The following is an 11,987-nucleotide window of genomic DNA, read 5'->3' as shown; positions in this document are numbered from 1 at the left end:
CACTCGACTTGTTAATTTTTCAATTTTTCTAATTGAAAAACCTATTTGATCACAGCTGTACTTTCTACTGGCTTCGTCAAAGCTACGTTGTTATTTAGTTTTTCTAAGTTGGGGTGTGTTTGAAATTATTTATCTCTGTCTCCAGAAAACTGGCATTTGAACACAGCTGTTGACATTTTATATCCAGTAAAACTTACATTCAAAATCTGTTTAACCAGTTATAACCTTATATTGACAAACACTTGCCAGATTTTGTCCTGGAAAAAGGGGCACTTTCTGACATTTATTGAGAGAAAAATAAATAAAAAATAGGCGGACTTTTATAATCGTAGCACCTAAAGGATAATTATTTATACAGGATGTTATGTGACGTCACTTCTGGTTTGTTTCTCCCGCCACTTACCATGGTTGTCAACTTGAATGGTTGTCACCACTGCAGAACACGATGCGCGAGAGCGAAGAAAAAAGTATCTGCCAGTTTGTGCGCGGACAGCTGCGCGCGGAACAAGATTTAAGGTAAACTTGTAGGGATTTAAAGATATTGTGAGCCGGTAGTGTGTAGTTAGTAACGCTTGCAGAGTCTTAGTCTTTCAGAATGGTTATACTGTCACCCAAAGCTAATAAAAACACATTACAAATGTAGACGTGATAATTGTTACGACATCTACGTCTTACTTGCTGCACCGGGTAGTATTAGCAGCCAAGCAACGACGGCCGTCAAAATGACAATAATAATAACAATAACAATGCATCGGATGTATATAGCAGTTTTCTATACTCTCAAAGACGCTTGACAATTAAATGATGAATTATGAGGTGACAGCTGCAGATGAGTGACACCCGGTGGCTACTAGGGTTATTATAGTTTTGGAACGTTTCATTTTAGTTTTTATTTCGTTTTGAGTTTTGTTTTTTAAATTAGTTTTCAGGGTGGTTCTGTTTTAGTTAAGTTTTAGTTATTTCATAAATGCTTAGTTTTAGTTAAGTTTTAGTTAGTTTCAGTATTAGTTTTATTTAATTTAATTTTTTTAGTAAAACACCATGGGAGGTACGTCATCTGAAGGTGCTTTTCTATTGGCTGCTACTAGATGACATCACTTTTGTGTGACACACTTTCAAATGTTCTTACTCCGGTTAATATCAAAATAAATCATCCAAAAAGGCTCGTGCATTAAATTGATTGCCAAAGACTAAAACGAAGGACATTTTTGCTATAATTATAGTTAGTTTTGTAAACATAAAATGTATTTTCAGTTAGTTTTCGTTTTTTTTTAAGCATTTTCATTTTTATTTTATTTAACGAAATTATTTTTTGAATTTTAGTTCAAATTTTTTCGTTAGTTTTAGTTAACTATAATATCCTTGGCTACTAATTGTTGCTGTTAGACTGAAGTCACTTCAGTCTGTGTAATTCGTGTTTTTGTGTGTTATTCAGCTCGCTTACTTTGGGAATTTTAAAACGAAGATATTCGGCCAAGGTGGGATGTGACGAACTAAGTGCTTCTGCCAAAAGTCTACTGAAACAAGTGGTTGAGCAGGAGTTGCTAAAAATGCAGGTAACCAAATATTTTTGTCCATCTCATTTTCCTTTTGTTTAAGTGTGTGTTATGTTCAAGAAAGCAAATCCATCAAAGATGACAACAGTCAACCAAATCATTTGTTTTGCCTCCAAGGTGAACAAAAGTGGCGGTGAATCAGAGGCTGAGGACGTCCAAAACAGAAGAAAAAGAGAAAGGGAAAATGAGACTACTAGTGAAAGTGAAAAGGAAGTTGCATCCAAGCGAAAAAAGTCCAGATGTCGTGTAAGCTCCAAGTCTGGTGAGTTTATTGTTGACAATAGAAGCACGTGTTAAAAAAAAAAAAACCTTCTAATTTCATAGGGGTGCTATGATTAATCTACAACTAATCAATTATCAAATTTATACGATTGAAGACAGTGTGGCTCGCTCCCCTCTCCTAGCTGGTTACAGGGAACCCCCACATATTAGCAGTTCAGCATCTGCTAATTCTCCTAGTCATGTTTTATTTATTTATTAAATATTATTTTTATTTTTGTTAGCCTGCCCTCTTAAAGGTGCTGGTTATCAGGCTTATGCAGAGCTTGCTGATGAGCTGATCATATATCAGCTGTGTTAGAGAAGGGAAACATCCAAAATCTGTAAGAGTCCGGCCGTCGAGGACCGGAGTTTGACACCTATGTCTTCAGGTCAAAGGCTGCATCAAAGCCTTCTGTATGCTCTGGCACAGGGGTGATCAAGTTCGGTCCTCGAGAGCCCTTATCCAGCCTGTTTTCCATGTTTCTCTCTACTAACACACCTGATTCATGATCAGGATCGTTATCAGGCTTCTGCAAAGCTTGCTGATTAGCTGATCATTAGATTCAGCTGTGCTGCAGGAGAGAAACATGGAAAACAGGCTGGATAAGGGCTCTCGAGGACCGAACTTGAGCACCCCTGCTCTAGCATAATAAAAAAACTAAAAAAAAAAAAACGTTTAAATACATTTTTGGGACCACGCAAATATTTAAAATAAAATGTTATTATACGTTTTTGGGAGCAAATAAGTAAAATTTTTACCTTTGTGCTGCTGGGAAATAGAGACCTCAAGGAGGCTATTTTGGGAGAAATCTCAAAATCGACATTTTTAAACTCCTGCTTTATTATGCTCAGTTACGCCAGTTGTTACTCAGCGACATTCGGACCATTTTGCCAGAGCGGGTCATATATTATCAAGTTGGCAACACTTACTGCTTTTGTAAATTAGCTTCCTTCTGTTTACAGCCACGCCGTTGGTGTAAAACTTCAGGGAGCGACGAATTGACAATGCAAAAATATTGAATTTGGTTAAGTTTGTTTCTATTAAACAGGTCATAAATATTTATACATAATTATGGCATTAGGATTATGAGGGGTTCCTTAAAAGAATGTCTCCCCTCTGGTACCCACAAAGTTGGAGATACCCTAATGTTCTTCACTCGTGTAATTATCTGCGTTGTCTTCTTAATTTTGTTTTTTACTCAATAATTATTTCTTGCACTTGTTGCAGAATCTGAGGATGAAGAGAATAACACAACAGGAAGTGCGGAGAGTGAAGAAGAAGAGCAAACTAAAACTGGATCAGGCGGTGCCAAGCAGGAAACCAAAAAATCACCGGAAAAGAAAAATGGAAAGTGTGAAGAAGTCTCTGAAGATGGGGAAACGGAGATAAAAACTAGAGAGCAGAGCGATGATGAGGATGAAAGCAATAAGACCGCAAATAAGAGTGAGAGCTCTCAGTCATCTGCTGAAAGTGAAAAAGGTGAAATTGTAAACTTTATATTTTTCTAATAATATTCATTGTCCTCAATGCTACTTACAGTATGAATCTCTGTTGTGCAATGTAGAGGACAACGTTGTGGCAGAAAAGAACACAAACCAAGCAGATTCAGATTCATCATCTCTGCCCTCTCTGGAGGATGAGCAGGAATCCATATCAAAAGAAAAGAAAGTTACTAAAAAGAAGGAAAAAGATCAAGAAAAGAAGTTGACCAAAAAAGACAAAGATGGGGCCGCTAAAAAAGAGAAGGTAATCTTTGAGTAATTGGATAAAATCGCATCACTGAAAAACATAGATAATAGTATAGCCATTTTATTTGCCTTTGTTTTTGTCTTCTACTTTGCTTTAAGTTTCTACTGTTTAATCACATCTGGTGAACTTTTGTGATGACAAATTGGTCTAGTATTAAATTCAACTTTTTTTTTTTTAATAGTGTAGAGCACATCTACTATAAATCAACAGTTGCCCAAAGTTATTTACAATCATTGAAATGCAAATTTATGTTTGTATTAATAAAATAATAGATAAAAAAATTCACAGAAACATTTCATTTAAAAATGACAAAAACGAAAACCATCAATAGACTAGAACTTGACTCTCGTACTATGTACGTCTCATACCTCTGAATCTTTATACAGGAAGACGAAAAAGCCGTTGTGAGACTTAAACGCTACATTTCTCTCTGTGGCGAGAGACGCAGTTACAAGAAGCTTCTCAGCCAATGTCGCTCCGTGCGCTCCAAGGTGGCTGTTCTAAAGAAGGAGCTGGAAGATCTTGGTGTTCACGGTCAGTGGGGGTACAAACCTTAACACAGTTTAACTGCCTTTGCAATTAATGCTACGACCCGCTCTGGCTCAAATCCCCAAATTTTGATTCGGCGTTAGTTTTTAACAGCCAATTCGCAGTCGCCACTGATGCGTGTACAGCCCTACTACTGGGGCCCGACAAATTAGTTGTCTTGTCTGATTTAATCCGCCAGTACTGACAATTTTTAAATTAGCTGATTGTTGCTTCTTGCTTTTTTTTTTTATTTAACATGTCAACACTCGTTAGAACATAAGACAAAGATAATAACGTTCAAACATTCCTTCCTCCAAAAAAAGACTTGGTTGATTCTTGCTGATTTCTCCTCGCTGTTGTAGTGTAGACGACAGGTCTCAAACGTCGGTCCTCAAGCGCCGCACATGATTCAAATGATCAGCTCATCAGTGTGTTAGAGGAGGGGAACCATCTAAAATATGCAGGATTGTGCACCTCAAGGACTGGAGTCAGGGAAAATATTGTAAATGTTCTGCCTGTATTCTTGTAAGGAACTAAAAAAGAAGTACTTTTATTCGATTTTATAAATTACTTGGCCGATTAATTGGTTATCAGAATTTTCTTCTGCCAAATATAATTGGCATTGGCCCAAAAAAATTCAAATAAAATAAAAATCAGCCGGGTCCTTTTACCCAACTTTCTGATATATTGTTTTAGTAATGAGCTTTATTTGTAAACTCTGGTTCTAAGCACAGGCCAGCAGCATACCTAATATAAAAAAGCAACATGCTGATAAAACAGATTGGCCAAAAGGGGTGTCTCTATGTATGTAATAGGGATGTAATGTTCTCTCGGCAAGAGAAAATATGTTTTTTTTTTCTTCTGTTTTTTGCTATTCATTTTGTATTGACAGTTGACACCATGCTTAACTAGATGAGTGCACATGCTCAGTGTCCAACAACCAGATGATGTCTTTAAAAATTTGATGTAAATGAGTGCTACCAGCTTTGCTGCAGAAGTTGAAAGGGTGCTGGTCAGCCTGTCAGTGGTCCGACAACCCACACGCCATCTTTTAGTCTTCATGGCTGTCATCCCAGAAGGAATCCTTCTCTGAAGATGATATACAAGAAAACATGTAAATGGTTTGGTGAAGACAAGCAGACTTAAAGATATGGATGATTAGAATCAAGCCCTGTGGTCTGATGAGACTAATATATAATTGGTTACATAAGTGTTACACAAGAGGTAGCTGGACAAATGTCTCCAAATCTGGGACTGGCATTGTGTAGAAGCTAACTTTAAACTCAACAAGTACTGTACATAATGATTTCATTCTAAATCATTAATGTGGCAGATCTATTTATACATGGATTTCTGTCTGTTTTGAGTCTTATCGCACACATCACTCTTTTACACAGGTCGACCATCCATCGGAAAATGTAAAAAGGTACGTCTGAAGAAAGAAAAAGCCCGGGAACTTGCTGAACTGGATGTCAGCAACATCATTGAATTTCAAGGTGAATATGAATAGTATTTCTCATTTGTCATATTAACTACTTAAACTTGATAACCGGGCCAACGGCTTGTCTTATTCCTTGTGTGTATGTAAAATTGAATTCATTTAAGCTTTTATTATGTACTTATAGCTAAATATATCTAAGGCTGGGTTCACACTGCAGCTCAATTCCGATTTTTTTTTTTCTCACAAGTATCTGATTTTTTTTCATGCAGTGTGAACGGTACAATTCAGATTAGATTTTTTTTTTTTTCACACCCGACCTGGGCCTCTTTTGTATGTGGATATAAATCGGATATGTACGTGATGCGTCTGCACTGTGAATGCTCATCCGCACGCATCCGATTCATACGTCATCAAAAGCTTGATATGCGCTCTGTGCGGGCGGGAGAGAGTGCTTAAAAGGGAGACAACTGACACGTCTGTGAATATACACAGCTGTTTTGAGTAACAGTGTTAACTTTGTATTTGTCTTTAATTGAATCACACTTGAAATATGAAGCATAAAGTTGACATTTGTGGCGAGAGTAGAAATTCAGCCCTGCAGACGGTTCATCACGAACGGCGATGATGCAACGTCATCTTTAATGAAATGAAGAGATCGAAGGCTCTCCCCTCACTTCCCCAAAATATTTCTACCTCTTCCAACCTCGCTACTCGGGCGTTATGAGATGGGAAAAAAACTAGTTTGACGGGTTTCTGCTCTGATTGTAAACACTGACGCTCGAGGGAGCTGAGGACAGCAGCCAAACATCAGCGAGCATGAAAACAGTCCACCAATCGTGAGTAGGCGTTCGCACAACTAATTTGCATAATTTATGCAGGCAAGACACATGAATCCAACTCCTGACACGTCCAAGTCCACCAACCCACTAATCAGTAGCGTGCGTTGGCACATCTAAATTTGCATATTACACTGATAAAGGTCACTTGCCTCGGCGGCTTGGCTGGAGGGGAAACGTCGCGTTGAGTCGGGGCCATATTTATTTCCGTAAACTCTGCAATGTGACGTCGTTTGTTTTGGGTGCACATCACTCGACGTGAGCCCTTTGCGCAGGTGAGTCGCGTTCACATTGAAGTCGCATTTGTTTTTGTAATGTGAACAGTCCATAAAAAGATCGGATTTAACAAAAAATCCAAATTGGGCATCACGCCCTGCAGTGTGATCGTGGCCTAAGATTTACAGATTTGATAAAAGCAGTGCGTGCTTGGATTTGCATCAGTCATAATGCAGTAATTTTATATTTATTGTATGTTATACTCGACACAAAACTTTTGATGATGGATGATTCCTTTACTCAGGTCGACCTAAACGAAGCAGAGCCTTTGCAGGACAGCAACAACATGACTCGCCACGCTCTACATACAAGCATGCCTTGACCTCCGGCTCTGATAGCGAGGAGGAAAATGACGTGCAGCGACGACGCAGAAGGGCATCAGACTGGGCAAACCTGAAGGGAATCATCAGCGATGATGCAGACAGCAACTGAGGCATAGATAGCTCTTTCGCCAAATGTTCTGAAAGAGACATTTCTTTGACAGTGTTTCAAAGTGAGTTCTTCTCCAAGTATTCAGAGTCCGTTTTGTGCAGTACATTACAGCTGGGAAGGGCCGTATTAATAGCCTGCAGGCCTGTTCCAAACTATAGTTCACCAGTAATGAGACATTATATATTTCTGGGATTTTTATACAAATAAAGTGTTGCTTATGTTTTTTACCTTATATTTTTTACATACATACTGTATACAGTGAGGTAAAAAATAAAGAAAAGTATTTAGTCGGCCATAGGTTATGCTCTGTTGAGGTTGGAACAAAAAGCGGCGGCGGCGGCGGCGGCATCTGGCACTACAGGATTTGATTCCATGTCAGTGCAGTGCGTTACTGATGGTAACCTTTGCTACTTTGGTCTCGGGTCATTCACCAGGTCCAGACCACCCATGTAGTTCCAGACGACCCCCACCCCCTACCCCGACTTTCTGTCTATCACAGTTGAAATGTACTTATAATGGAAATTGCAGATCTGTTGGCATTCTAAATGGGAAAACTTGCACTATCTGTGGCTGATGAAATATTTTCTTTGCTCCACTTTATTGGTGTTTTCACATATTCATGAATATCATTATTAATAATTAACCATTAAAGGTCATTTGAGAAACTTTGTTACTCATTAAGCATGTATCAAACTGTCCTCCACATTGATTTGTAGCCTACCCTAGAACTTGCTGTTTTTAAAATAGTGGTACTGTGCCAGTATATTAAAATGTGTACAATTTTTTAAAAAAATAATTCTTCATATATATCGCTGCAGTAGTAGTAGTTTGTAGTTTCCATGTACTTAAGAGCCTGGTTATGCATCCATTTGGAAGCACAAACGTGCACAGTACAGCAATATGAACGGACCGGAACAAAACTTTTGCATAGACGGAAGGATTTACACGGGGACTTGTCCGACTGCCTAATGGGTCCGCATTCCAGGAGGTCAGTGCATATCCCTGATCTGTGGTGCATATGTACTGTTTACATTTGCTCTTTCTGTTGAACTGATTTAAAAAATATTTCAACATTTGACACGTATCCTACGAGGGGGAAAAACATACAACGCACCTAATTACCATTCCTATTGTAAGTTTTTTTTCATTCAATCGCTAATGGAATGAGTGAATGAAATTTGTATATGTCGCGACTCGATAGGATTTGAGTAAGTTTTATTGTCACTACCTCTACTTGAACATAGTTACGTTCTTACGACACCGACTTAACCCGATATTATTTTACCCGTAGTCTATCATTGTGCTGATGTACTAGAACGTCACAATTCCAATAAATACAATTTTTTAAGTTTTATAGGATAATCTAAAGGGGGGAATAAAGGATGGATTGCTTAAGTACAACAGTACTGTATATGGTTTAGCACACATGTTCAAAATAAAAATAGTTTAATTTTAAAACAGTCATACAATTAAATGATAATTCCTTAACTTTATTTGCAAGGAGTAGTTCTTAACGTCCACAACATATCATGACAAACTATTAATTGATTCTACAGGAAGGATTTCAAAAACAACAAAAATCCTGTTCCGGAGAAATGGATGATGATGCTCCAGACGATGTGTTTGCTGAGTTCAAGACAAGGGAACTCCGAAGTTGGGATGTTGCTCAGATTGCTGCTGGAACTGGTCTCGCTGTTTACGCTATGTGGGTAGGAGTCCTGCAGCCTGGCTTTCGAAAAGTCCCATTGAGATTACAGGTCTTCTGCGTATTGTTTATTAATTATCATCTTATACACTACTATATGTACTGTACATAGGCTTGAGAGACAGCACTGATTTTCCAAACTGTTCTTGATTATTTCCCCAGGTACCGTACATACCTGCCAGTAGCGCCCAAGTGTGCAATGTTATGACATTGCTAAGAGGTCGAAAGGGGGTCCTTGTGGATTTAGGATCTGGTGACGGTCGTATTGTAAGTCATCATACCAGCAAATCTGCTCTGTCACCAAAAAATAAATACAAATAAAACTCACATACATCCAGTATATCCAAAGATGCATCTTCCTTCACTTCTCTGAATGTAGCCTTGGCAAGGAAAAGTTGATGATTCACACACACCAAAAAGCATCTGACTCACAACCAAACAACTCGTACACACCGAAAACACACACAAAAAATCACTCATTTGTGTATGCACACATTATAGTAATGCATTTCATCACACTAACAACCAATAGTTCGATTATCGTTTTTCAAATCTTTTAATGAAGGTCTTGGAGGCATACCGACAAGGCTTCACTTCTGCTGTTGGCTATGAACTCAACCCATGGCTGGTTCGCTTGGCCCGCTTCCATGCGCGGAGAGCAGGTCATCATGGCAACGTGTCCTATCGAAGAGAAGATTTATGGAAGGTTTGACATTTGTTTTGTGAAATTAGGACACATCAAATCACAATAATAATAATAAAAAAACATACATTAAGAATTGAAAACATGGATTGTGTGGAAAACATTATGCAGTTAAGTTACAATAACATAAGGGCTGTAAGATTTTTTACAGTGTACTGTGGTGGTACCCTTGAGCAAGGCAACAACCCTGTAACCCTAGCTCAAGTGGTGCAGCACTTTTGCATGCCCGTTCAGTCTGATATCTCACATTTATGACTAATACTTTACTGCATAGGGATATTTATTACTGAAAATGTTTACAACCTGCCTTTGTTTGTAGGTGGACTTGACAGAATGCAAGAATGTTACTGTATTTTTAGCTCCTAGTGTGGTAAGTCCAACAAACCGTAACAGTAACAAAATCAAAAGCTGGTAAATGGAATTGAATTGTGTTTAATATTGTGTTCGATTGTTGCTTCTTCTTTGTTTTCCTACTTAGCTTTCGCTACTGCAGAAGAAGATGGAGGCTGAGCTTCCTGATGATGCCTTGGTGGTAGCTGGCCGTTTCCCCATCCCTGACTGGACACCATGCAGAACTCAGGGACATGGTGTGGACAGAGCCTGGGCATACAACATGAAAGCACAAAGATGGATCACCTCAAATAAAAACCAGATGTCCACAGATGGGGACCTTGACAATATATTGAAACAAAAACAGAGACCGCTTGATTAACCATTGTAGGTTGCCCTTCAAAGGACATATAGAGCAATATTTTATGATGTGAATATTGGTATTTTAAGGTTTTTAATTGACTGAATTCATCGTGGCATGTTTTACAAAAAAAAAGTCTGTCAGCAATTTTGTCAGATTGTGTATGGTACAAATGCTTTCATTGGTCCATTTGAGCCATTTCTCTGAAAAAAAACAAAATGAACCAAAAAAAATGTACTCCAAAATTCTCCGGCTTTTGCTCTACTTGCAACTAATGTTTTTACAGGCTCAAGGTGTAAAGACGGTCGTCCAGTAACCGGAAGGTTGGCTGTTCGATCCCCGCTCTCACCCAGTCATGCGTCGTTATTGCCTTGGGCAAGATACTTAACACACATTGCCTCCAGTGCCACTCACACTGGTGTCTGGAAGGTGCGAATGTTTGGTGGTGGTCGAAAGGGTCGTAGGCACACACTGGCAGCCACGCTTCTGTCAGCCTGCCCTAGGGCAGCTGTGGCTACTTAAGTAGTTTACCGCCACCAGAGAGTGAATGTGTGAGTGCACGAATAATGCAAACACTGTAAAGCGCTATATAAATCTAATGCGTTATTGTTATTATTATCATTACAATTCAGAGGGAGTGCTTAGCAGATCTGCCTCACAGTTCTGAAGATATTTGTAATTTGTTTCTTCCCACCTACTTCTTGTTATTACAATAACATAATGCTTGGACATTATATAGAATGTACCTTATTTAGTAAGCATATTTAAAACAAGTGGTATTACTTAATCTGTGTTACTGTAACGTTCTAACAAAATGACAAAATTACGTCACTGTTTTAGTACTTATTTTTAAATCAAATTTGTCGTCTGAACAGATAAGCAATGAACTTTGAAAGGTAAAACCGGATATTGGTACTTTACTGCCCTGTGTACCTTGACACAAACTGCTTTTGGCTACTTGATTTCTGCTGCAAAGTGGCGAAGTAAAATGAAAGTATTTTAAATTGAAACAAATTCCTGTGCCGCCCCAAGCATAGAATTAACTAGTTATTATTTTCCCCTGTAAATGTAAGCACTTTTGCCCCATAGCTTCCAGGCCATGTGACCTATTGACCCCAAATCAGTGCTGACTCATAGTGGCATGTCTGCAAGATGATGCTCGCCTCTTATTTTTTAATATTAGATCCCCACTTATTTTTAATACTTTTTTCCTGTAAATATTAGAATTTTAGCTCAAAAGCTTCCAGGTCATGTGACTTATTGACCCCAAATCAGTGCTGGCTCATAGCGGCATGTCGGCTGGATGATGCACACCTCTTTTATTTATATATATTATTTTTAATGATTTTTTTCTATAAATATTAGAATTCTATCTCAATAGCTTCCAGGTAATGTGACTTATTGACCCCCAATCACTGCTGTATCATAGTGGCATGTCTGCTAGATGACACACACCTCTTATTTTTTTTATTATTTTAGATCTCCACTTGTATTTAATTTTTTTTTTCATGTAAATATTAGCATTTTAGCTCAATAGCTTCCAGGACATGTGACCTATTGACCCCAAATCAGTGCTGCATCATCGTGGCATGTCGGCTGGATGATGCACAGCTCTTATTTTTTAATATTAGATTTCCCCCCCTTTTTTTTTCAGCAAAAAATAGCACTTTTGCTTGATAGCTTCCAGGTCATGTGGCCTAGTGATCCTAAATCAGTGCTGCATCGTAGCAGCATGTCAGCTAGATCAGAGGTCCCCAACCCTGGTCCTCAGGGACCGGTATCCAGCCTGTTTTTCATGCCTCCCACAG

General features: G+C 38.5%; 2 protein-coding genes across 3 annotated transcripts; both read left to right on the top strand.

The window, feature by feature from the left end:
* Positions 1-374: 374 nt before the first annotated feature.
* Positions 375-7,745, top strand: hirip3 (HIRA interacting protein 3). The gene is made up of 8 exons (XM_077558156.1): positions 375-516; positions 1,436-1,556; positions 1,674-1,818; positions 3,046-3,297; positions 3,383-3,564; positions 3,954-4,101; positions 5,493-5,591; positions 6,893-7,745. The coding sequence occupies exons 1-8, from the start codon at positions 446-448 to the stop codon at positions 7,078-7,080; spliced, it is 1,206 nt and encodes a 401-aa protein (XP_077414282.1). The 5' UTR covers positions 375-445; the 3' UTR covers positions 7,081-7,745.
* A 288-nt stretch (positions 7,746-8,033) lies between these two features.
* Positions 8,034-10,432, top strand: antkmt (adenine nucleotide translocase lysine methyltransferase). 2 transcript variants are annotated; one of them, XM_077559850.1, is made up of 6 exons: positions 8,034-8,068; positions 8,637-8,837; positions 8,948-9,052; positions 9,351-9,491; positions 9,808-9,858; positions 9,967-10,432. In XM_077559850.1, exons 2-6 carry the CDS (start codon positions 8,676-8,678, stop codon positions 10,198-10,200), a joined length of 693 nt encoding a protein of 230 aa, XP_077415976.1. In that variant the 5' UTR covers positions 8,034-8,068; positions 8,637-8,675; the 3' UTR covers positions 10,201-10,432. The 2 variants fall into 2 exon arrangements, with proteins under 2 accessions (XP_077415976.1, XP_077415975.1); XM_077559849.1 differs by lacking the exon at positions 8,034-8,068 and adding an exon at positions 8,071-8,212.
* The last annotated feature ends 1,555 nt before the right edge of the window (positions 10,433-11,987 follow it).

The sequence above is a fragment of the Vanacampus margaritifer genome, chromosome 2 (genome assembly GCF_051991255.1).
Source record: "Vanacampus margaritifer isolate UIUO_Vmar chromosome 2, RoL_Vmar_1.0, whole genome shotgun sequence".
Lineage (NCBI taxonomy): Eukaryota > Metazoa > Chordata > Actinopteri > Syngnathiformes > Syngnathidae > Vanacampus > Vanacampus margaritifer.
This window is presented reverse-complemented; position numbering and strand designations above follow the sequence as displayed.

Coding starts and splice junctions, on each gene's coding strand:
- hirip3 (XM_077558156.1), top strand. CDS start 446: ATGCGCGAGAGCGAAGAAAAAAGTATCTGCCAGTTTGTGCGCGGACAG. Junction 3,298..3,382: donor ATCTGCTGAAAGTGAAAAAG/GTGAAATTGTAA, acceptor TGTGCAATGTAG/AGGACAACGTTGTGGCAGAA. Junction 4,102..5,492: donor GGAAGATCTTGGTGTTCACG/GTCAGTGGGGGT, acceptor TCTTTTACACAG/GTCGACCATCCATCGGAAAA.
- antkmt (XM_077559850.1), top strand. CDS start 8,676: ATGGATGATGATGCTCCAGACGATGTGTTTGCTGAGTTCAAGACAAGG. Junction 9,053..9,350: donor GATCTGGTGACGGTCGTATT/GTAAGTCATCAT, acceptor CTTTTAATGAAG/GTCTTGGAGGCATACCGACA. Junction 9,492..9,807: donor GAAGAGAAGATTTATGGAAG/GTTTGACATTTG, acceptor CTTTGTTTGTAG/GTGGACTTGACAGAATGCAA.